The sequence below is a fragment of the Garra rufa genome, chromosome 5, assembly GCF_049309525.1.
Source record: "Garra rufa chromosome 5, GarRuf1.0, whole genome shotgun sequence".
NCBI lineage: Eukaryota > Metazoa > Chordata > Actinopteri > Cypriniformes > Cyprinidae > Garra > Garra rufa.
The window spans coordinates 43857231-43883749 of NC_133365.1; the positions used below are offsets into that span (position 1 = coordinate 43857231).

General features: G+C 35.2%; 1 protein-coding gene across 2 annotated transcripts; it reads left to right on the forward strand.

The window, feature by feature from the left end:
• Positions 1–1256: 1256 nt before the first annotated feature.
• Positions 1257–26099, forward strand: golga3 (golgin A3). 2 transcript variants are annotated; one of them, XM_073840569.1, is made up of 24 exons: positions 1257–1300; positions 3358–3647; positions 6273–6539; positions 7494–7606; positions 8844–9526; positions 9613–9724; positions 11631–11937; positions 12264–12466; positions 13103–13240; positions 13575–13736; positions 14221–14589; positions 14682–14759; positions 16340–16603; positions 16996–17090; positions 17372–17588; positions 17757–17900; positions 19484–19681; positions 19769–19885; positions 20003–20142; positions 20416–20548; positions 20848–20970; positions 21068–21232; positions 21332–21486; positions 24020–26099. In XM_073840569.1, exons 2-24 carry the CDS (start codon positions 3506–3508, stop codon positions 24189–24191), a joined length of 4497 nt encoding a protein of 1498 aa, XP_073696670.1. In that variant the 5' UTR covers positions 1257–1300; positions 3358–3505; the 3' UTR covers positions 24192–26099. The 2 variants fall into 2 exon arrangements, with proteins under 2 accessions (XP_073696670.1, XP_073696671.1); XM_073840570.1 differs by having other exon boundaries at positions 6273–6416.
• The last annotated feature ends 420 nt before the right edge of the window (positions 26100–26519 follow it).

Sequence of the window (26519 nt, forward strand, 5' to 3'; positions counted from 1 at the left end):
TAGGCATTGTTTTGCTCTTTTATTTATTTTTATTTTGAATGTATGTTTTAGGAATTGCGGTTTTGATATTGTGCTTGACGAACAGCAAATTTTCAACATTCCTGGTTTTTGAGCATTTTTGATAAAAGCAGCAGGGTTCCTTCAATCACATTTGGCATTTGATGATTGACTTGAAATCTCACATTTTATAGTGGTGACTAATTATACATCATGTAAAAGGATTGTGATCAAACCAAATTAAAGACTGATGCTTTGTCATACATCAGTGTCTCTTTGGCTTCCGTTTACAAGCCTAATGGAACAAATAATATTGTTGTTCTTGGTTAATAGCTTATATAGAGACCATGAGACAGCTGTTTCAATTGACAGTAGAATCCGAGATGTTAAACCAATTTAAAATGGGGATTAAAATTATACAGATTTTGATAGAAAAGAAAAAGGCATATTGTATGTATCCACAATTGGTCAGAAGTTAGCAATTTTGGTATTTAAAGATACAAATAGGTGACCCTGGACCAGGGGTGCCGTGCCGCTCGCAATTTTGGGCCCTATGACAAAATATGAGGTTGGGCCCCCCCGACCACACCAAAGCAGATCTCTGGGGGCCCCTAAATGGCGTGGGCCCTTAGAATTGTCCTAACTTTCCCCCCCTTAGCGGCGCCCCTGCCCTGGACCACAAACCCAGTCGTAAGAAGCACAGGTGTATTTTAGCAATAGCCGAAAATACATTGTATGGGTCAGAATGATCTATTTTCATTTTATACCAAAAATCATTAGGGCATTAAGTATATAAGTTCATTTTCCATGAAGATATTTTGTAAATTTCCTACCATAAAAATATCAAGATTAATTTTAGATGAGTCATAGGCATTGCTAAGAACTTAATTTGAACAACTTTAAAGGCTATTTTCTCAATATTTAGATTCTTTTGCACCCTCAGATTGCAGATTTTCAAATAGTTGTATCTCAGTCAAATATTGTCCTATCCTAACAAACAATACATAAATGAAAAGCTTATTTATTGCAGATGTTGTATACATCTCAATAAAAAAACATCCTTATGACTAGTTTTGTGGTTCAAGGTCACATATATAATATATGTGCGGTTATTTACTGATTACTGTAAAATGAGATACTTGTAAAAACAGAGTCACAGGGGAATTTCAAAATATATGATGTTTTTGCTACTACGCAGTAGCTCTATGCGGAACCTTTATTGTTGAGGAAACCGTAGCCAGTAGGATCTGTTTGAGGGACGGAACCTAAACAGCCACGTAGTATAGGCAGGAGCACGTCTGAGGTTGGTCCTTAATTACTTTTTAGCATTTCTTCTATTCACCACGCTAATTAGTCACTATTTCACTTGTTAATTGCTTAGCAGAAGCGCAGTCGTTGTCACGCATCAGTTGCTTAAGGTTTTTGATATCGTGCGATATGGCTAAGTGGCTAAAGGCTGATGCTAATGAGATCAGTGATTTATTATAAATTTACGTTGACATTGTTTCTCCTGTGATTTTTTTTTTTTGTCGTTTCCGTGCCGTTTATTATTTATTAAGATTGACATGTTTGTCACTGTGCTTTCATTTTCAGCTCATTACCAGTCAGAGACTTTGTCTCTGTTGAAAGTGACAGTTAACGTTCATCAGAAAACGCTGTTGACAGCCATATGTGATTTTTAACATGAGCATATTTGGGTTGATTTTACAGTCATGTCAGTTTCGGTTGCATGCCAGATGTCTGCTAAGTGTCTTAAATCGTACCAGACTATAGTTAGACTCGTGTTGATGGTCAGTCTAATCATCCAGCCTTAAATGACACAGAAATCTTATTACTTCAACTCACTTATGTGTTACATTGTGCAAGGAGAACCAAAAAGAAGCAGAAAAAATAAGTATTAGCATGTCTTGTCAGTTACTAGTATATTATGACACTATTACAACAACTGACTTAGTTCAGAGTACTAGAACAAAATACTGATAAACGTTTATATAATAGAGAATTGTTCAATATCCTCCTTCGTTCATTTTCTCACAAAACTGTTTTTTCCTTGCTTACAGCTCAGTATGAGTCATCACCACCTCTCACTTACTTAAATATGGACAAATAAAGCATTCACTTCAGTGAATGAATGGGACTAAAGGACGAATTTATTTATTTAATTCACTTAATAGTAGGACGGAAAACATTAGTGCTGACATCTTGAAGTGTTACCAGTGCATTGGAAACCTAATAAAAGATCAATGTGACCCTGGACCAAAAAAACAGTCATAAGGGAGATTTATGTGAATAAATAAGATTTCCATTGATGAATGGTTTGTTAGGATAGGGATGCATATATGTGACCCTGGACCACAAAACCAGTCGTAAGTGTAAATTTGTCGAAATTGAGATTCTTACGTCATCTTAAAGCTGAGTAAATAAGCTTTCCACTGATATATTGTTTGTTAAAAATAGGACAATGTTTGTCTGAGATACAACTATTTAAAAACCTGGAATCTGAGGGTGCAAAAAAATCTAAATATTGAGAAAATCGCCTTAAGAGTTGTTCAAATGAAGTTCTTAGCAATGCATATTACTAATCAAAAAGCAAGTTTTTATATATATTTTGGTAGAAAATTTACAAAATATCTTCATGGAACATGATCTTTACTTAATATGCTAATGATTTTTGGCATAAAAGAAAAATCGATCATTTTGACCCATACAATGTATTTTTGGCTATTGCTACAAACATACCCGTGCGACTTAAGACTGGTTTAGTGGTTCAGGGTCACATATTAGAAAATCTGCACAAGTATAAAAATCTTGAGAAAATTCTTTTTAAAGTTGACCAAATGAAGTTCTTAGCATTGCATATTACTAATCAAAAATTAAGTTTTGATATATTTATGGTAGGAAATTTACAAAATATCTTCATGGAACATGATCTTCACTTAATATCCTAATGATCATTTTGACCCATACAGTGTAGTTTTGGCTATTGCTACAAATATACCCATGCTACTTGAGACTGCTTTTGTGGCCCAGGCTCCAGGGTCACAAATACTTTGTTTGGGTTGTGGGAGTTTCATTGGAGCTTGTCAACAAAGTAAGAATTAATCAGCTAATGCCACATGCAATAACCATGACATAATTATGTCAACATTGCACCCTTGATCAAAGTTTTTATTCGCACATTGCTTCAGGGACAATGTCCCTGTAATTATTGTGCAGTTAGATGAGTTAGAAGTATCAGCATTGTGAGTAAGTGATAAATTAGTTAAGTAATCATTGTTGGTGATTTTGCTTTAACTGAACATTCAATCTTGAATTTTTCTCACAGTTTGGATAATTTAAACTAATGTTCCCATTCCTCAGGATCACCAAGGACTGAAGCTGTCTGCACCATCCAGGCCAGCCTGTAATCTCAACCAAAATTTACGGAGCATGAAGTAAAGGTGAAGTGCACTAGTTAGACCCAGCTCATGTTCATGGATGCTAGAGCAGCATCTGTATTGCAAGAGATATGGAAAATGGAAATAATGAAACAGCTTCAATCGAGGCCAAACCTCAGCAGCCGGACGCACAACACAGCAAAGATCCAAACAGCAATACTGCAGAGCCTCTGAACCCGGAGAGATCACTCGTAATGGAGAAAATCCCTAATGGTTAGTGTTCTTTAGAGATTACATCTGATAAATGTTTTTGCAATTAGATAGTGGATGTAATCAACCTTAAGGCTGTTCATTTATACTTTCTGTTTTAGACTAGGGTTCACCGTTAAGCTTGTGCTTGAAAGTTGTTTGTTGTGCTTATTCAAAACCTGGCTAGGTTTCAAAGCGAACATTTGCGGTTTACTGCGTCATTTGGCTTTGAGATGGTTTTTCTTCCCACTTCTTCCAGTGCCATTGGTTACTTTAAGTGTTTCTTTTTTTCTAGATATAACCACAAAGGTCCACCTGCTTTTTAGTATCAGTTTTCTAAACTGTCACTGTAGCTTGATTAGGCAGTTTGTCTTGTTCTGCAAGACTTGCACAAAAGATAACTTTCAGGTTGCTAATCACATTTAAAGGTTAGACGTGACCAAAAAGCACCAGTCTTGTGTTTGTAAACATGTAATATGCGGTCTGTGTTTTTGTTCATGTTGTAATTTATCTCAAACGTTCACATTTATACAAAATGCATTTTTTATTTAGTACTGACCTGAATAAGATATATCACATACAAGATGTTTACATTATAGTCCACAAGAAAAAAAAAAGACATTTATGCAAAATAAGAGATATGTACACGTCAATATTCTGTTCAAAAGTTTACACCCCCCGGCTCTTAATGCATTGTGTTTTCTTCTGAAGCATCATTGAGCGTTTGAACCTCCTGTAATAGTTGCATATGAGTCCCTCAGTTGTCCTCAGTGTGAAAAGATGAATCTCAAAATCATACAGCCATTGTTGGAAAGGCTTCAAATACACAAAAAAGCTATAAAAAAAAAAAAAAAAAGAATATGTGGGACCTGAAAGATTTTTACTGTTCAGGACAAACAAAGGACTCATGAACAAAAAACACAGCTGTGGGTTATTCAGGAAACAACTCAGTTTAATTTATAAAAATTACAGATTCTTAATACTATTACTTTCTCTTGTGGACTATATCTAAATGTCTTTTATGTGAAATATCTTATTCAGGTCAATAGTACAAACTAAATAATGCATTTTGTATGATTCCTCTTATTTTGGTAAAAGAATTAACATTTTGCAGATTCTGCAAGGTGTATGTAAACCTCTGCTTTGACCTCAACTGTATGTGTGAAAAGGGCTATAACCTTTCATAAAAAAAAGTTTCATAGACAGGGCTTAGCCTAAACCAGGATTAAGCCATGGTTCAATTAAGACATTTAAGTATTTTTTTTTTTAAATATGCCTTTAGAAAAAAAACTTGTGTGCATCTTGAGACAAAACAAAGGCACTAATATATTTTAAGATCAGTCAGTGCAAGTTCCTTTCAGCTGAAACACCTCAGACTTACATTTTAGTGTAGGACTAGACTTAAAGTCCCCCTGAAATCAAAATTAAAGTTTTTTGGCTTTTAGTATGAATATATTATCCTTAAGATTATCTATAGGCTAGTGTGCTTCAAAACAATGACAAAATTCGCATTTACAAGATATGAGCATTCAAAACTTACAGCCTCGTCACTTCCGCCAATATGAATCAACGATTTTGATGATATCACCGTGCACTTCAGTTTCTCATCAAACGTTCTGTCCAATCAAATGCTCTCTAGAGTCCGTATTGTCCCGCCCCCTACCTATTAGACAGTGGCTGTCATAAGCTACAAATGCGGCTTTACCGAGCTCACGGCTCTGGCCCAGCAGATATTAATGGAACGCTATTAGATATTCAAAATAAGTGGGCGGGGCTGGGCGATATGTTTTTGTTTCAGTTAAATGTACGTCACCACATAGAATAACGCTGCGTGTTTCAAGGCACTTCAGTGGACCTTTAAGCCTTGTCTATGAAACCAGGGGCTTAAACTCTGATATCAGCAGGCTTTTTAAATTAGTACTTTAAAAGTGTGCAAAGTAATGTTTTTACCCATATAAAAAAGAATAATGCTTTTGACAAATATGCAACAAAATAGTGCAAAAAACTTTATTTTATTAATGGACGCTTCTGTCTGTGGAATAGGTGAATTACGGATGACAAATATGCCTGTGAATGTGTACAATAATATTTAATTTAAGTTAATTGCATTAGAATTGGGCTTGAGCCCAATTTTATTAACTTATTTCAAGAAAGATTAATATATACTGTATTAAATGTATTGGTCATTGTTTGTTACTTGATGCTTACCAAAAAGAAACTATTAAAGGGATAGTTCACCCAAAAATTTAAATTCTGTTATTGATTATTCGCCCTTATGTTGTTCCAAACCCATACGACCTTTGTTCATCTTTGGGAAATGCAAATTAGGATATTTTTGTTTAAATCTGTGACATTTATTTTAAACTTGCATAGACAGCAACGCAACTACAATGTTCAAGGCCCAGAAAGGTATTAAGGACATTGTTAATATAGTCCATGTGACATCAGTGGTAATTTTTATGAAGCTACTAAAATATTTTTTTGTGCACAAAGAAAATAAAAATTGTTTATGCAACAATTTGAAGTAGGACATGGATGTGTTGCACCTTGTTTGCAAGCCGAGGAAAATTAATGACAGAATTTTCATTTTTGGGTGAACTATCCCTTTAAGGATAAAGCTCTTTGCTGAAGCTGTTCTCTTTGTTTCAGGTCATGTCAAAGCAGAGCTGTTGCCAAACGGAGAGGCCTTGTTGGAGGGTCAAGAAACTCGTGGAGGCAGCACCCCACCTCTGGCAACTCCTTCCCCGGGTAGCCGCCTTGCCGATTCCCCTATGAGCACAGAGCTGGATCCAGGTGTGGCCTCTTTCCCTGAAAGCCTAGAGAAGTCTGAGGAAGCTCTTGCAGAGGGTTCTGTTCACACGGGTGACGCATTGCAATCGCTCAGACTAAGTATTCCTATGCAGGAGACTGAATTGTGTAAGCATACGATACTGGATAACCCCACCCAAATCACCCCCTTTCCCTTTCTGTTGTGTTGTAATTCCCCCGGTTTGGCTTTCGAGGCTGATTTAGGCTAACCCTCCCCATTTGGTGTACCCTGTTTTTGCCTGCTCCTCCGTTTTGGCTTGCTGAGAGATTTTAGTGGGAATCTCTTCATCGCATTAAGTCCCCTAATTAATTAATAATCGGCTATTTAGTCTCTCCTGTGATCGTGAGTGCTTTGATTTCTGACGTTTGTGACAATTCTGTAATAGCAATCCTGGGGTTGTGGTGCTGGTTGGTGATTTGGGAATTTCTGGGAATGAATACTGGCAAGACAACGTGCATCTTGTTAAGTCAATTTGGCTTGGATGTGAAATATGGCTGAACTAATAAGAACTAACTGATGCAGAAACTCAAGTGCGCTTTTCACTTTTTCTGACTGAGGCAGCTGGAATGGCTCATTATTGGTTGCAGAGCTCACATGGTGTTTGCTGTACCAGGTTTAGCATGAATCTTCACTCTTTAAAAACTAGGGATAAGAATCATTTGAACAATTCTGGTTCCATTTCCACTTTTACAGTTAATGATTCTTCTAGTAATTTTGCTCTGGAAGACCCTTAGCAGCTGGATTATTCTTTTCAGATTTTTCAGAGCAGTACTAACATCAGATTTCTAATAAATACTACTAAATTACTTTAAAATTACTTTTATCAGTCTATTCTCCCCAAAAATCTAAACCACCAAAAGATGCATTTTGGAACCAGTTGTCAATTCCTATCCCTAGAAAAGACATTGTCAAACAAGTTGTTTCTGGATTGTTTTCTTGTATAATCAATAGCTTGTTGCATTCAATCCAATACAGCTTGGTTGACAATATCTCAATTTTTCACCTGGCTACTTTATATAGCATTAGTTTTTGTGTTTTTATTGGCCGTGTCTGTCTTGTAGCATCGAAAGAGCCTTCTGTGGAGATGGAAAATGAAGAAAAAATCCGTCAGGAAGCTCGTCGGCGTCTGGAGGAACAGCTCAAACAATATAGAGTACAGAGGCACACAGAGAGAGTGAGTCAGCTAATGAGAACTGTCAGTTTCTGTAATATGACTAATATTGAGTTTAATGAATAGTTGGTCAAAAGCAGAAAATTGACATTATTTACTCACCCTCATTCAACTTCCAAAAGGAATTTTTTCCTTGCAGTAAAATTGAATGGACATTGTCAATCTCCAAAAATGGCGATAAAGCACAATAAAGTTGTCATAACTTGAATGCTTAACTTGAGTTAACTTAATGTGGTACATGAAGAAACATCACACTAAATTTGACTTCAAGAATGGCAAACCATTAGTTTATTATTGTTGTGTTTTTGCTTTGTTATTCACCATTTAATTTAATTTTTTTTTTTTTTTTTTTATATTGTCTTATTTTAGTATTTTTATTTTAATATTTTATTTTAAATAATTACTTTTTTTAGTTTTGTTATTTATTTTATTTCTTCTTTAATTTAATTTAAATTTTTAATTTAATATTTTGTTTAAATTAATTTTAACATTTTATTAAAATACATTTAAATAAGTTAAAAATTGTCAAATTATTAATTTTTATTTTACAATTATATTTTATTTACATTTTTATTTAATTTAATGTTTATTTTTTATATTTTTTTATTTTATTTTAAAATGTTATTTTATTTAAATTATTTCATTTTAACATTTTATTTTAAAATGTTACTTCATTTTTACTATTTTAACATTTTTAATGTCATAAAGTATATATTTTATTTTAATTTTTATTGTACATTTTCATTTTATTTATTTTTTTATTTCTAAGTTGTATTTTAATTTATTTTAATTTTCAATTTTTCTTTTAATTTTATTTCATTTCATTTTTTTATTTTAAGTTTAATTCATTATTTTATTTTTAAAATTTGTTTTTACATTTTTTGTAATTTTACTTTAACATTTTATTTAAATGTTTTATTTCATTTTTACATTTTTTTGTTATTTCTAATTTGTATTTTATTTTTTATTTAATTTTAATTTATTTATTTAAAAATTTTTTAATTGAAATGAATTTCATTTTATTTCATTTTAAATTTAAATTTTATTTACATTTTTTATTTTAATATTTTATTTTATTTTTAAAAAAGTCAAACTGGATTGGAATGTTGGCATTGGTAGACTTGTATTGGACTTAAAGTTAGACATAGATGTACAGTTGTGTGTTTGTCCAGTGTTTACCACTGTTGTCCTGTTTTACATGTCTTATGGCATTTAATCTTCATTTCTTTGTCCCATTCAGACCCGTCGTTCCACTCCTAAGAGCCGCCCATTTAGCACTTTGGATCCAGAGCTCATGCTCCATCCCGAGGGTCTCCCACGGGCCAGTACTGTTGCCATGACTAAGGAATACTCTTTCCTGCGCACCAGCGTTCCTCGTGGTCCCAAACTAGGCAGCCTGGGAATCCCCTCCAGCAAGGAGAAGAAATCCAAATCATCTCGCTCCAGCAAGATCCACTCCCTCGCTGACTATAAAACTCCCGAATCTGACGCTAAAAGCACAGATGTGTCTGGTGGGGTGGTTTCTGCATCTGCCGACTCTTCATTTAGCTCTCTGCATTCCACCATCAGCTCAGTCTCCACAGTTTCGGAAATCAGCATCAGTTCCGAGACCAACACCCATTTAGAATCATCTCATATAATCAGAGACAACATCTCTGAGGTGGATGGTAATGATAGTGATAGCTCGTCCTATAGTAGTGTGTCTGCTGCAGGGACATATAATATGTTAGCTTCAATAGTGAATAGGCCAAAGGCTCCATATACTGTCGAAGGGAGAGAGATTGCTCCAGAAGCCATGGGCCACTTTCCATCACTGCAGGAAGTCTTGCAGGCAGCTACTGAAGAGAGGCACATGGAAGAGCTGGAGCAGGAAAGAGAGGGCAGTGTGGAGCCTCGCAGTCGTAGAGACAGCTTCTCCAGCAGGTATGAATACATAATCTAAATACATTATCTGTCATAAACTGAGCCCATTAAACCCCCATGATGACTGTTGAATTATGCGTTTGCAGTGTGTCATATGGGAGTTCTGTGATGGGGACTCATGATGAAATGCTGCAAGTGCTGAAAGAGAAAATGAGGTTAGAAGGACAACTGGAGTCTATTTCCTCCGAGGCCAGTCAGGTGAGTTAATATAGTAGAGATGCTACCTGCTGCTGCCAACAGAATATGTACATCTATTAGTGGTCAGCTGATATGGATTTGTTTTAATGGCTGATGCTCATAGTTTAGAGAGCAGAGTGATTTAAATAGTTATAGTTATTTATTTTATATTTTTACAAAATGTATTTATACATAGCAAATACAGGGGTTGGACAATGAAACTGAAACACTGGCCAATATAATGTTGGAGGTTTCATGGCTATATTTTTGCAGCCTGGTGGCTAATCTTCACTGATTGCACATTCCACCAGTAAGAACAGGTGTGAAGGTTGACTATGTGCACCCAATGGTTCAGATATTGTACTCTGAAGGTGGTGCCATGTATCAGGATGATAATGCACCAGTACACACAGCAAGACAGGTGACAGAGTGGTTTGATGAACATGAAAGTGAAGTTGGACATCTCCCATGGCCTGCATAGTCACCAGATCTGAATATTATTGTGCCACTTTGGGGTGTTTTGGAGGAGCGAGTCAGATAACATTTTCCTACACCAGTATCATGTAGTGACCTGACCCCTGATCTGCAAGAGGAGAATGGCTCAAAATGCCTTTGGCTACTGTGCAGGACTTGTATTTGTCATTCCAAAGACGAAATGCTCTATTGGCCATAAAAGGAGGCCCAACACCATACTAACTGTGGTCTAAAACCAGGTGTTTCAGTTTTATTGTCCAACCCCTGTAAATCATGCACAGTATTGCTGCAGTATAATTAATGTTTAATATTTGCATGATTAATTAGAAAATTAAATTTGAAAAAAAAAAAGGAAATAGTGATTTTTTTCCCCCCTATGTTAATGCATTACATATTTTCAAATAAAATGTATTTCTGTGATGGCAGATCTGACTTTTTGGCTTTTTTTCAGAACTCTTTGTTGAATAAAGGTTTAATAGAACAGAATATATTTAAAATAGAATTTTTTTATAAAGATACAAATGTCTTACATATATACCATATAAATGCTTTGTATTATTATTGTCACTTTTGATTAATTTAATTCATACTTGCTGAATACAATTTAATTTCTTTAAAAAAATGCTAATCTCAACCTTTCAAACATTATTTATTTGTTTGTTTGTTTGCTTATTTATTTTTTATTTAATTTTATATTTTACATTTTTATTTTATTTAGTATTTTATTTTAAAAAATTACTTAAGTTACTTTAAAAATCATTTTATTATTTGATTATTTATTTAAATTAACATTTTGTTTTATTTAAATAAATTATTTAAAATATTTTATTTTTTATTTAATTTTTCTTTTACAATTTGTTTATTTTATTTAAACATCTATTTTAAAATTCTATTAATTTTTATTTATTTTTTAAATTGATTTCGTTTTAAAATATTTAATTGTATTTTAAATTTTTATTTTAAAACATTTGACATTTTTATTTTAAAAATGTTTTTTATTCAATATAATGTGTTTTACAATTTGTATTATTGTTTATTTGATTTAAAAATGTAATATAATATTACTGTCACTTAAAATTGTATTTTAAAAATGTATTTCTTTTTAAAATGTATTACATTTTAATATTTTATTGTAAAGTGTTATTTTATTTCAAATTTTTAATTTTTATAAAGTTTTACATATTTACCATATATATGCTTATATAATATTACTCTCACTTAAAATCAAATTTTAAAATTCTATTTTAAAAATTACATGTGTACCATATATATACTTATTACGGTCACTTTAATTTAATTTTTATTTAATTAATATTTACTGAAAAAAAAAATTAATTCCAACCTTTCAAACATTTATTTATTTATTTATTTTTCATATACTTCTAAAGAATATACATCTCTAAAATGTGGCTGCAACCACGCTAATCATCATAAAACTTTTCTCCATTTCCAGGCATTGAAAGAAAAAACAGAGCTCCAGGCCCAGTTGGCTACAGTAACTGCTCAGCTGCAGGCCCAGGTGGAGCAGACCCAGGCCACCCAGCAAAGGCAGAGCACCCTCACCTCTGAGGTCACCACATTACGTTCCAACTGCTCTGCTCTGGAGAAGGCAATGGTGGAGCTCCAAACCAACCTGGAAGGGAAAAACGCCAGCCTGGCCTCACTGGGCAATGACCTGCAGCTGTCTGAAGAGCAGTACCAGAGGCTGATGGTCAAAGTGGAAGAGATGCAGCGGAGCCTGAATACCAAGGACAACACAGGTGAGGACAAAGTGGAAGATAATATCAGGGTTGAGCCTGATTAGTTGGAATACTCTAGTCTTAGTGTATAGCTACTCAGGATAGTTCCATATTTTAGTAAATCTAATGCATTGGAAATGATTTTAATTACTGTTTGAAACATCAAAATATGTATGATTGAGTGGCCATTATTTGTCCATTTTTCTAGTTTAAAAATAACTATGCCCAATTGACTGATTAACAGAAGTCCTCACAAAATTAAGTGAATTATTAAGTAAATGTATGTAATTATATAATATTATTAAAGTGTTTACATAGCTTTCTCCTTTTATCATTTCTCCACTTAGTCTCTGAGTTGCGGCAGCAGATGGGAGGCCTGCAGACGCAGCTTCAGCGGGTCCAGAGCGAGAGGAACGCTCTGCAGAGCAGACTGAAGACTTCACAGGCAGAAGTGGACTCCCTGCAGCAGCTCCGCTTGTGGTACCAGCAGCAACTGACTCTGGCACAGGAGGCACGTGTGCGACTGCAAGGAGAGATGGCAAACATGCAGGTATAATGGTCCGCTATTGTCATGTTTTGAGCTCAAGTAGGTAATAATGTTTACAGAAGGTTAAAGATGTTTTAAATCTTGAAAATATTTTGTAGGAAAATGGCAATTGAATGTAAATTTGTTGGCCATAGTTATGTACACTACCATTCACAGTTTGTGATCGGTAAGATTTTAAAGGGGTCCAATTATGCTCTTTTACAAAGTTTTTATTTTGTTTTGGGGGTGCACTAGAACATGCTCTCATGCTTGGTGGTTCAGAAAACGCATAGTTTTTCACATAATTTACATGAATAGCTTTCTCCCCAGCCTGGCACATATGGCTCAAGTAGTTCCGGGTTTGATGAAGACCCGCCTTCCGAAAAACCAAATGTGTTGTGATTGGTTAGCAGTCCTACTGCATTGCGATTGGCGAACAGCTTAGACGGCATTTCAGTCCTGCCACGCCCCTTCCCCAAGCAGCAAGTTCCGTGTACAACTGCGCAAGCTAGATTAAAGTGGTTCTTATGTTTGAAATATGGATATTTTTCTTACAAAAACACATCAGTTTGCTACAGGAGGCTTTTATTGACCCATGTGTTTCGATTTAAATGCAGAATGGCCATCTGTAATATGTATTTGTTGTATATTTACATTCAGGCGGGTCAGATGACTCAGATCGGAGTGCTGGAAAATCTAAAGATGGAGAACGTTACTCTGTCTCACAAACTCACAGAGACGAAACATCAGTCTATAAAAGAGAAGGAACGGATTGCTGTGCAGCTACAGAGCATAGAGGTTTGACACACTGACGTCTCTTTTTATCTGTCCGTATATCTGTCAATCTGATATTCTTTTTTTTGTTGTTGTTGGCATATTTAATAACATATATTCTCTGAAATCAGACCTTTCATTCTGTCATTATACTGCACTAATTCTACTTCACTTTAGTGTGCTTTAAGAAATTATATATATTTTTTAATTTAATTTGATATGTTATTACATTAAACTGGCTAAAAATCAATGAAATGTATTTTATTTGTTCATTTTTACTTCAGTAAATAAGCAATAAGTTTAATGAAGATTAAATCTAAAAAGCATACATAATAATAACAGACTGATTGTTATCCAGGCCGACATGTTGACTCAAGAAGCAGCCATACATCAAATCCAGGAGGCAAAGTCAATGGTGGAAGATGATCTTCAGCGCAAACTAGATGAGTTTGAAGAGGAGAGAGAGCATCTTATTAAACTTGCCAACACAGCCACAACATTGGAGAGAGAGCTAGAGCAGGTAACTAAAAGCTAACTAACATGCGTGCACACACTACCCCGTTTGTGACCCTGGACCACGAAAGCAGTCATAAGGGTCAATTTTTTGGAAATTGAGATTTATACATCATCTGAAGCTTTCCATTGATGAATGGTTTGTTAGGTAAGGACAATATTTGGTGACAATACAACTATTTGAAAATCTGAGGGTGCAAAAAAAATCTAAATATTGAGAAAATCGTCTTTAAAGTTGTTCTTAGCAATGCATAATACTAATCAAAAAATAAGTTTTGATATATTTACGATAGGAAATTTACACAATGTCTGCATGGAACTGATCTTTTCCCTAATATTCTAATGATTTTTGGCATTTTGACCCATACAATGTATTTTTGGCTATTGCTACAAATATACCCATGCTACTTAAGACTACTTTTGTGGTCTAGGGTCACATTTGAATATAAGCATCCTTAATAATGACACATGATTGATTCTTCTCCATTCAGGTCAAGCTCATTCTCTCCCAAAAAGACGCCCAGCTGGAATCGCTTCAGCGTGAGCACTTAGAGCTGATGAAGCAGCTCACCATTACTCAGGAGACCCTCCAAACCAAAGAACAGGCCCTTAATCAGCTGGAGCTACGTTACCAGGAGCTCCAGGCCCAGCTGGAGGAACTACAAACTGATGCCACAACTAAAGAGGAAACCCTGCAGTATCTCCAAAATGAAAAAATAGTCCTGGAAGTCGCTCTGCAGGCGGCACGGGCTGATAAGAGTGAACTGGATGAAGGAGCCGAAAAGCTTGGAGAGGAAGTGCTAGTGGCGTCAGACACTCTTGACCAGCTTAGGCAGGAAGTGCAGGTTAAAGCAACCCAGGTGAGAGGTTTGCTCTTTTTTTTTTTTTGTATCAAGAATTTTAAAATGAGTTCAAATTTGTACATTTTTCCTTTCTTTTTTCCCTCCACAAGATTGAAGCTCTCCAGCAAGAGAATGGCACCCTTAAAAAACATGCACAGAAACTGAAAGAGCAGTTCATGCAGCAAAAGGTGCGTGGCCCAAAGATCTCAGTTGCTTAAAAGGGTATAGAGTGGAGTCCATTGGATTTACGGCTTTACTGTTTTGTCATTATCAAGTGATATAGTATATCTCTTCCATATATAGCTTAACTTAACATAGGACATTCCAGTTGCTCCTAAACATCACTATTATCAGTTTGTAAAACATTTCAGTTTCAGTAAGGCATAATTCACTGGTTAACTGAAGACTAATTGCAGAATCCAGTCCATAATCCATAAAAATGTAATTTACTATATAACGCGAAATGTCTCCGAATTTGGATGAATAAATCAAAAGTAGGTCAGTACACTTAAATTAAAACACAATATGGACTAGTGTCTGTGAATATTGAGCTGCTAAACTACTATTTAAATATGAATCCTGCACATGCTGTGTGTCTCTGAAAATGAATGGTGCAGACACGCGGTTTCGTTTACTAAACAAATCTAAAAGCACATGTGATGCTCGTAGTGTTCAGCCTCTGCCGCTTCAATATATGAGTACATGAACCCATAAACATAATATCTAGAGCTGCTCTGAGAGTCACTTCATGAGCATTTTATCATTTCTTTTGAGAAAAAAAACTATTGTCATATCATATACAAACAGAAACTTACGGGTCTTCACAGCAACCCTTCGAAATAAAATTCTGGCTTAACTTGAAGAAACTGACAGAAAAACAGTACCTAATGTAATGATAGTACTGCTACTACTAATAATTTTTTTTTCCAAGGAATGTTTACCAGAAATTATTAACGAGAAAATTTTAAATATACAATGGTATTTCTGAAATAATTATAATAATAAAATAATAATAATACAACATTTAAAATAATAAAAAAAAATTTTTTTTTTTATTATTTATTTAAAAAAGAATTCAAGATGCTTTTGATTATTACTATTTAATAAAACTATTAAAATCGAAACACAATTGGACAAAAAATAAAACTGAATTTAAGAAAAAAAAACGCATTTCATAAGGCCTTCAAAATGTAATTTTTGTTAAACTTTAAATAAATTGCTGTTAAATTGTATTTTAAAAAAAGAAAAATTTAAACAAAAAAAAACGGAATTTGAACAAAAACAGTTGTATTGAATACGGTAATACAACAGTATTTCTGGGAAAAAATATGGTAATAAATTAAAAATAATAAGTAATAAAATCAATTAAAAAATGGATGTTGGACAAAAGCTTGTATGAAATACAGTAATATAACAGTATTTCTGGAAAACTAATAAAATCAATGAATTAGAGATGTTTTTGATTAATAAAATGTAATAGTACTATTAAAATGGAATGCAGAAAATTAATTAAAAACACTGAATTGTGTAAAAAAATTTTATTAGACATGCTTTTTCATTCATATATTTTTAAAATGTATCCATTAAAACTTAAATGGGGAAAAAACTGAATCAAGAAAAATTAATTTGGAAAAAATTAAAAAAGAATTTAGGGGAAAAAAAATAAAACTGATTTCACAGGGCCCTACTAATGTTATGGAATCAACAAAATTGCCAAATGGGAATTGGTAGACCAGATCCTAGATCTGCTCTACTCTTTTTTTTGCAGGTAATGGTTGAAGCTTACAGAAGAGATGCCAGCTCCAAAGACCAGTTGATCTCTGAGTTGAAGGCTTCTAAAAAGCGTCTGGTGGCGGAGGTGAAGGACCTGAAGCAGGAGCTGTTGAAAATGGAGGGAGAAAAGAAAAGCGCAGAACAGAATCAGGCTCGCCTGCAGAAGGAAGTAGAGAGAGTCCAGCAGCAAATGAATGGTCTGGAAGCCCATTTACAATCCGTACAGACAGAGAGAGACCAACTAGACTCTCAACTGCAGGTACACAGCGACTACATTACTAAGATCATCTCTGTTGCCTTTTTTTTTAAAACAAATTAATACTTTTATTCAGCAAGGATGCATTAAATTGATCAAAAATGACACTAAAGATATTTGTAATGTTACAAAACTGAACTAGAAAGTTTCTTGAGCACCAAATCAGCATATTAGAATGATTTCTGATGGATCATGTGACACTGAAGACTGGAGCAGTGATGCTGAAAATTCAGCTTTTTAAAATATATTACAATGGAAAACAATTATTTAAAATTCTAATAATATTTCACAATATGTTGTTTTTGAACAAATAAATGCAGCCTTGATGAGCATAAGATACTAAAAATAAAAGTTTAAACAATAGTGTATAGCATATTTTGATGTTGTTGCTTCAGTCCCTTCAGTTTGACCAGAACCAGTTGGCGTCAGTGACCGAAGAAAATGAAAATTTGAGAAAGAGGATAGAACAAATGCAAGATGAAGCCAGAAAGTGAGTCACAATCACACCGCCTCTCCTGCCATAAGGGTTTCCATAGTGATCGCTGCTCAGTCTTTGACATCATGAATATGCGATGTGACATATAGACAATAGTGCATGTTTGCTTGAGATCTTGCATCTCAAAATTAAATTATGAGCAGTCTTGATGCATTTTTTCCTGTATCAACTGTTTATCAACCAAATTAAAAAAGGCTTTAGTGGAATGTCTAATGGTATATTCTAAAAACAATCCTGTCTAACTTGCTGTTGTGTACTCATCTTTCCTCTTCCAGGGCTATCTCAGAGCAGAAGGTGAGGATGAAGCGTATTGGCACAGATTTGACCAGTGCACAGAAAGAGATGAAGGCCAAGCATAAGGCCTATGAGAATGCAGTAGGCATTTTGAGCCGCAGGCTACAGGAAACCCTCACCGCCAAAGAGACAGCTGAGGCCGAACTTGTCAAACTCAGAGCTCAGGTTTCAGAGGGTGGAAATAGCCAAGAACTTCAGGTAAACTGTAATGATGGTCTACAGAGATGCATAAACCCTAAAAATATTTGAGAAACAATGATTAGAATTCTTATACGGCTTACACAGACCCCAGTGGTGCAGTGTAAAACTACAGTTTATCTTGTTTTCCAATAATGAATTGATGTGTTTTTGTTGTTATTGCTTCAGGCCAAGGTGGAGTCCCTGCAGGGAGAGCTGAAGGCAGTGAGCCAGAGTAAAGCCATGCTGGAGAAAGAGCTACAGGAGGTTATCAACCTTACTAGCACGGAGCTGGAGGAATATCAGGAGAAAGTGATGGAACTGGAAGATGAGGTAAGAGAAAACTTGTTCTTAATGGCAAATAAGATACAATTTTATCAAAACAGCAACTTGAATGGTTCTTTTAAAGCAGAAGTTCATTTACAGAACAAACATTTACAGATAGTTTACTTACCTCCTAGTCATTTAAGATGTTCATGTCTTTCTTTCTTCAGTTGTAAGGAAATTGTGCTTTGTGAGGAAAACATTTCAGAATTTCTCTCCATATAGTGGGCTTCTGTGGTGTCCGCGGGTTTGAACTGCAGTTTAAATGCACCTTCAAAGGTCTCTAAATGATCCCAACCGAGGAAGAAGGCACTCATCTGCTGAAACGATCGATTATTGTCTAGCTCTGCGTCAACTGTGTATTCCGGTTCAACAAAGTTAGGGTATGTCGAAAAACTCCTATCTCATTTTCTCCTCCAACTTCAAAATCATCCTACATCGTTGCAGAAGTACCGACCCAGTGTTTACAAAGTGAACAGGCAAAGAAGATCAAACACCTTTACAAAAAAGGTAAAATGGCGATGTAGGACAATTTTGAAGTTGGAGGAGAAAATGAGATGGGAGTTTTTCGACATACCCTAACTGTATTGAACCGGAATACACAGAGTACATGCAGAGCAAGACAAGACGAGCATTTAAAGTTAAAAAGCATTTAAATTTTTATTTTTGTTTTGAAAATTACCGCATGTACGCTAGATAAGACCCTTCTTCCTCGGCTGGGATCATTTAGAGCCCTTTCAAGCTGTATTTAAACTACTATTTTGGAAGTTCAAACTCGGGGGCACCATAGACGTCCACTATATGGAGAGAAATCCTGAAATGTTTTCCTCAAAAAACATAATTTCTTTAAAACTGAAGAAACAAAGACATGAACATCTTGGATGACAAGGGGGTGTGTAAATTATCTGTAAATGTGTGTTCTGGAAGTCAACTTCTCCTTTAATAATTAACACATTTACATGCACATCATTTTCTGAGCTTAGAAAATCAGTTTGGAGTCTGTGAGATTTTTGAAAGAAGTCTCTTTTAATGCTCACCAAGTCTTAACTTTATTTGATCAAAAACAGTAAAAACTAATATTGTGAACTATTATTAAAAGTTAAAACAACTGTTTTCTCTTTTAATGTTTTGAAATTTTTTCTTTTACTGGCAAAGCCGAATTTTCGGCACCCATTACTCTAGTCTTCTGTGTCAAGTAATCAATCCTTCATTAATTATTAAAATATGCAATTTTTTATTGTTCATAAAGAATTATTATTATTATCAATGATAAAAAACATTTGTATTTTCCTCTTTTGCACCAATTTAAAAGTCTTTACTGTCACTTTTGATCAATTTAATGCATTCTAGCAGAATAAAAGTATTACAACTTTTGAAAGACTTTTGAAAGATTGTGTACATGTACGTTTTCCCCATTATTCCTTGCATTTAATTAACTCAGATTACTGATTTGTTCAATTTATTTAATTTAATTTTTGTTTCACTGATACACTGACCATTTATGTTTAAATGTTCTCATGTGCATTTATGAGTTTAATTTGTGGAATGAGTGGTTTCAAGCATTTAAATCAAAAATGTTGTTTTGCACACAGCTTCAAGAGTCAAGAAACTTTAAAAAGAGAATTCGTCGACTGGAGGATGCTAATAAGAAGCTTGCGCTTGAGCTAGAGCATGAGAAAGGGAAGCTCTCTGGGCTTGGGAAATCCCACAGTGCATTGCGGGAACATGCCAATATTTTAGAGGCTGCATTGGCAAAGAGAGAAGCAGATCTTGTCCAGCTCAACTTACAGGTGTGATACTACATATCATAATTACCTTTTTGATTTGTTTTTTCATTTTTTGCTTTGTTTTAACATCTCAGTAATCTTCCACTTCAGGTTCAGGCAGTGTTAAAGCGTAAAGAAGAAGAGGACCAACAGATGAGACAGTTGGTGCAGACGCTGCAGTCTGCTCTGGAGAAAGAGAAAATAAAAGTCAAGGATCTGACTGAGCAGGTTAGTTTGTGGTTTAACAGCTGCATGATTTCCAATTCCCCTTTGGAACTCCCGAAGGCTTTGGTTTGTTTTGTTACGTGCATGTGTGTGACCTGTGTGTCTGCACGCTTTGTTCAGGTGGCGGAGGCCAAGCTGGAGGCGGCCCATAACCGCAGGCATTACAGAGCAGCCATGCTGGAACTCAGCGAGATCAAGAAAGATCTGCAGGCCAAAGAGGAGCTGATCAAAACCCTGCAGAAAGAGGCTAAAACACTTGCGTAAGTCTTTGTTTTCTTGTCGCTCTGAGTTGTAGGATCACAGCTGCCTCTAAAACTCATAATACAATAGTACCATCACACTTTAAAAGATCTTTACGAGGTCCAGCTATTCTAGAGTGATGAACTGATGGTTGTGAGCTAACATGGAGAAAGAGGGGAGCCATAAATGCAACCTTGTTCAATGCTTAAGCTTCTTAATTAACTTCTCTCATAATGAGCAGAGGTTTGTGACTCCTCAAATTGTGAGATTTATTTATTTTTCCTCTTTGTCAGGGCTCAAGATGAGAAGCACTCTGAAGAGGTTTCTCGTTTCCAGGAGGAATTAGCTGATGCTCACGATCAACTCCAGGTCCTTCAAAAACAACTTGATGATGAGCTCAGCAAAAAGCCCCTCACCAACCAAGAGGTACAGTATCGCTCGGTACTGTAAAACTATGTGCAAATGCACCTAGGGCAAAAGCTGCATTAAACGCAAAGGATGGTCACACCAAATGTTCATTTGTTACAATTTAAAAATGTTTGAAAATGTAAATTGATATGTCCTACTGACACACTACAGCAAAAGATAGAAATACCTGAATTAAAACCATCTTTTAGCTGGTGAAAATACTGGTGTTCTAATAATTTTGGCCACCACTGTATATCCCCTCAATCCCATTCAGAATCACTGTATATCATATATGCTGTGTTCCTGTCTTCCTGTAGGTGGAGGATCTGAAGTGGGAGGTGGAGCAAAGGCAGCGGGAGATTGAGACGCAGAAACAGCAGCTGGAGATGGTGGAACAGTGTCACCAGAGAGAGATGGACACCCTGCAGGACACTCTACAGGTCAGACACACTACTTCAGTCAGTTTCTGTTGTCAGAACATGTATTATAGATTTTTTTCCTGAATTCTGGCTTTTATTTGTTTGATATGATGTGTAGAGGATAAAGGTGGAGCTGGAGATGGTGCAGGAAGAGCTCAATGGCACACGGAAGGATAAATTCATGCTGCAAGCTAAAGTAGGAGAGCTGAGGAACAGCATGAAGACTGTTCTTCAGCAGAACAACCAACTCAAACAGGACCTCAAAAACAGCAGGATCAGAAAGGTACGACTAATGCTCATTTTTATTTTAAATATAGACATGTACGTTTGTAAGTGTGTAATTAAATTTTTTTTTTATCCATATTTCTCTCCCCCACACCAGCGGATGGATCTAAAGGGGGATTCGACCCCAGTGACGCCAGTAAAAATCCCAGACTGCCCTGTTCCTGCTTCACTTTTGGACGAACTGTTGAAGCCCTCAACATCTGTCAATAAAGAACCTCTCAATAACCTCCACAACTGTCTGAAACAGCTGAAGTAAGACTTGCATGCATCTTGCCATACCTATCTATTTGACTTATTTCTCTAATGTGAACTTCATCTTCTACTTGTCTGTTGTTTTCATTTTCAAGTGACAAAGTTAGTTAAAGGTATAGTTCACCCAAAAATGAAAATTCTGTCATTAATTACTCACCCTCATGTCGTTTCAAATCCTTTGTTCATCTTTGGAACACGAAGATATTTTTGATGAATTCTGAGAGCTTTCTGACCCTGCACAGACAGTAAAGTAACTACCACATTCAAGCCCCAGAAAGGTAGTAAAGAAATTGATAAAATAGTCCATGTGACATCAGTGGTGTAAATGTAATGTTATGAAGCTACGAGAATACTTTTTGTGTGCAAAGAAAGCAAAAATAATGACTTTAATTTAACAGTTTCTTCTCTTTCGTCTTTGATGCGTGTTCATGAGAGAACTGTGACACATACATGATGCTGCTGATGCAGGAGCCGGCGTTCATCTCTTTAATTCATCGTCTGTATTTTCTGGTTCAGATAATTAAAAACTGCAAGCATTCCTCTCTGTCGAAATCTTAAGACATGTTTATGTACAGTGTGCATCGTCTTCTGCTTGTAAACAAGGCACAGTGCACCCGGGTTCTACGTCAGAAGACACGAAAGAGAGGAAATTGTTGAATAAAGTCATTTTTTTTTTTTTTTTTTCTTTGCACACAAAGTATTCTTGTAGCTTCATAACATTAGTCACATGGACTATTTCATAGATGTCCTTATTACCTTACTGGGCCTTGGACATGTCAGTTGTGTTGATGTCTATGCAGGGTCAAAAAGCTTTTGGGTTTCATCAAAACTATCTTAATTTGTGTTCTGAAGATATACGATGGACTTACAGGTTTGGAACCGCATGAGGGTGTGTAATTAATGACAGAATTTTCATTTTTGGGTAAACTATCCCTTTCATTTATTAAAATATGGTACTATTAAAAAAATGCTGTAATGTGTATGTTTTTACAGTGATTAATGCTGTTATTCAAGCAAGAACAGATGAAATTGATAAAAAGTGAAAACAATATTTTTTAAAAATCTGTTTCAAAGAAATGCTGTTTTTTAAAATCTTTTTATTCATCAAGAAATCTTGAAACAAATGTTAGTTTTAATAAAAATTACTAAGCAACACAACTATTTTCAACATACAGTTGAGGTCAAAAGTCCTGCAAAATGTTAATTATTTTACCAAAATAAGAGGGATCATACAAAATGCATGTTATTATTATTTAGTACTGACCTGAATAGGATATTTAACATAAAAGATGTTTACATATAGTCCACAAGAGAAATTAATAGTTGAATTTATAAAAATGAACCCATTCAAAAGTTTACATACACTTAATTCATAATACTGTCCTGTTGTGTTTTTGTTTTTTAGTTTTTTAGTGATAGTTGTTCATGTTCATGTTTGTCCTAAACAGTTAAACTGTCCACTGTTCTTCAGAAAACTATTTAAACGCTTTCCAACAATGGCTGTATGATTTTGAGATCCATCTTTTCACACTGAGGACAACTGAAGAGCTCATATGCAACTATTACAGAAGGTGCAAATGCTCACTGATGCTTCAGAAGGAGACACAATGCATTAAGAGCCAGGGGTGAAAACTTTTGAACAGAATAAAGATGTGTACATTTTTCTTATTTTGCCTAAATATCATATTTTTTTCATTTAGTACTGCCTTTCAGAAGCTACAGAAGATACTTGCATGTTTCCCGGAAGACAAAACAAGTAAAATTTACCCTGATCTTCAAATTCACAAAGTGTTCACCGGGCTTTTAGCACATTGTGTTTTCTTCTGAAGCATCAGTGAGCGTTTGAACCTTCTGTAATGGTTGCATATGAATCCCTCAGTTGTCCTCAGTGTAAAAAGATGGATCTCAAAATCATACAGTCATTGTTGGAAAGAGTTCAAATACACAAAAATGCCGAAAAAAAAACATTTGTGGGACTTAAAGGATTTTTTCTGAAGAGCAGCGGGCAGTTTAACTGTTCAGGACAAACAAGGGACTCATGAACTAAAAAAAAAAAAAAAAAAGCTGTGGATCATTCAGGTAACAACATAGTGTTAAGAATCAAGCATATGTAAACTTTTGAATGGGGACATTTTTATAAATTCAACTATTATTTTTTCTTGGGACCTGAAAAAAAAATATGTGAAAAATTCAGGTCAGTACTAAAAAAAAACATGCATTTTGTATGATCTGTCTTATTTTGGTAAAATAATTACCATTTTACAGATTCCACAAGGTGTATGTAAACTTTTGACCTCAACTGTATTATAACATGATTATATGATTGCAACAGGATTTTTTCCCTCCGCACCAAATCAGCATATTAGAATGATTTCTAAAGCATCATGTGAACAGAATTGTATTTCTAAAAAAGTTCAAATACACAAACCTGCTCTCTTCCACATCTTTCACATAAATACCACAACCACACAACAGATGGCATTCGCCTTGTGGGCGTCTCCTTTCTCACTCATCTGATGGTCATTTCTTGTAGGCAGGAGATGGACAGCCTTCAGAAGCAGATGGAGGAACACACGGTCACAGTGACGTCGTTGGCCAGCGCAGAGGAGGAGCTCCAAAAACTGGGGCTTAATGACAACAGTAGCAACGATTTACCTAATAAAGAAGAGAACGATAAGATAAAGGGAGAGATGCAGCCCTCGTAATGCACAAAGAATCCTTTAAAAGACATTATCTGGGGAGATTGTTCTGTTTTATCTTTATGGGCACTTTTACGTTTTCGTCGTTTCTTATCAACTGCCAATATTTGGCTTTATCCCTTCCTAACCAAGATTGTTCGGGTGAAACAAAGTGTTTCTTTAGACCACAGCTTTATTTCGGTGGGGGTCATTTTGGTGTTTGTTTGTTTGTGTTATCACTATTTATTTTCAGTTTAACGAATAGAGCTGCTCTCTCTGTCTATCTGATTTGCTTATCTCGCTCGCAGTTTCACAGTCGCCCACCTGACATTCAGCTTTGATTTTGTTTTCTTTCTCATCTCATAAGAGGTGCAGAAAGAGGTTTGTGAGGGCTACTGCTAGGCTGCTTAGTCCTGCAGGAGTGAAAAAACAAATGTGATCTACAACAACCATCCAGGGCACCAGACTCCAGTGTTATAGTTACTAGTGACCTATTGACCTAAATGGTCAGATGTATATTCTACATATCCGTCTGATGGTAGTTCTCACGTCCTGCATGGAGAATTCAGCAGCTGAACTGTTCTTCCATTCCTCTGTGCCTGTGAATGAGCTGACCTCTCATTCCATCACTGGACAGATGCCTGATCTAGAGCTGTTCCCTGCAATATAATGCAAATATTATCAGCTAAATACGAGGCCCCATATCAATCAAACGTTTTAGAGCACAGGTTTTCCCCAAAAACAGCATTCTTAGTTTTCCCAGGCCTCAAATCAAGTCTAAAGCGATGCTGACAACTTTGTCTACATACACACTGTGTACCGCTTTACCCATAAGTCTCAGAGTTTAGATCCACTGTTCTGTAACACATAAAGCAGCCTTGAGGATGCGCTTACAATGTTATACTTCGCACTACGGCCTCTTTCTGATTGAAACTCAGGACCTAGGAATGTAAGTGTGAGACTGGGAGAAAATAGTGGCCCTTTTGTACAGGGTAATGTATTACAGATCAGATCATCCAATATCAGCTAGTGTCTACGGTTTGCAAATGTGAGATCTCATACAAAAGGTCTTGATAATGGCTGACAGAATTAGACTAGTTCTCTTTAGGGCTGCGCCTTAAAATGAATCCAATAATGAAACCTTTAAATACTACTAAAAATGTATAGCTTGAATGAATTTTTCTGTTGAGAGATTTTGGGAAATAATGTAAAATAGGCTGAATGTGCTGTTGAAAGCGCTGTTGAGTGTGTTGAACGTATATATATATTTATAATATATATGAAAGGTGTTGACGTATATTGCACAATTGATAAAAGAAAGCAAGCTTACTGACTTTCAGGTATGGACAGATGTAAAATATGACTTTTTTTGATGGAAACATCTTGCCATTTTTTGCCCGTTACTATATTCACTTATTTAAAAACGATTTCACTTCCTGAAACTCTCATGGATGCTTTGTCATTAAGCCTTAATTCTAAAAATGTGTGCAGATATATTTTGAATGATGTATTTTAATTGGGTGTAATATTTCTGTCTTTCCCCTGATGTCTTTATTTCGCGAACTCCATTTGTCGGTTGTGTCTGTGGAGCTGGACTTAACCATGTAATTGGCTTGAACTGTTTTTGATCTCAGTGTACGGTAATAACCTTTAGACTGCTTTAAATCATTAAGACATAATGGGAAATGAAGCTTTACACACTAACATGTACATTTGTCTTCAAAGGATTAATACATATTCTGTGAAAGGGAGGGAACTGTTTTTAATTAACTGAAAATATACTGTGTTCATCACTGTACTGACTAAAAGCACGAGTTTCTGTTCAGTGTTTATAAACAAGGAAAAAAGTTTGACTTTTAAATCTTTGCTTGCTCAGCATTTTTATGGGATGTACCATATTGAGTGTAAAATATAAATAATTCTGTAAAATGCTCACATGTTGTCTTTTGTTCCTATTTAATGTTCTTCATATTATTATAGCAAATACTGTTGCTAATAGACACATTCTGCTTTTTTTTTTTTGTTTGATTTAATTGGTAAAATATAATGTAAGGTTTATATAGTAATACACTATAAGCTACAGTTGCAATCAGAATTATTCAACCCCCCTAGCGACTGCAGTACGTTACAAATGCAAGCTTTTGCATCTATAACATATCACTGGCATATAAGTGATAATGTCAATATCAAGATTTTTTAATAACACAGCTATGTCATAATTATTCAACCCCGATTCAACATTTTTAGTCACATATTTGTATGGTGGGGAACAAAATTGTCTTAAAACACAGTTAAAGCTTTAGACACTATATGAAGATTTTCAAGACATCAAAAGTTCCTAGAAACACAGCTGTC

What these genes read in the sequence shown, in the direction of transcription:
- golga3 (XM_073840569.1), top strand. Translation starts at nt 3,506, where the DNA reads ATGGAAAATGGAAATAATGAAACAGCTTCAATCGAGGCCAAACCTCAG. An exon ending in GAGAGATGGCAAACATGCAG is followed by an intron (nt 12,467 to 13,102) that starts GTATAATGGTCC and finishes ATTTACATTCAG; the next exon opens with GCGGGTCAGATGACTCAGAT. An exon ending in AGCAGTTCATGCAGCAAAAG is followed by an intron (nt 14,760 to 16,339) that starts GTGCGTGGCCCA and finishes TTTTTTTTGCAG; the next exon opens with GTAATGGTTGAAGCTTACAG.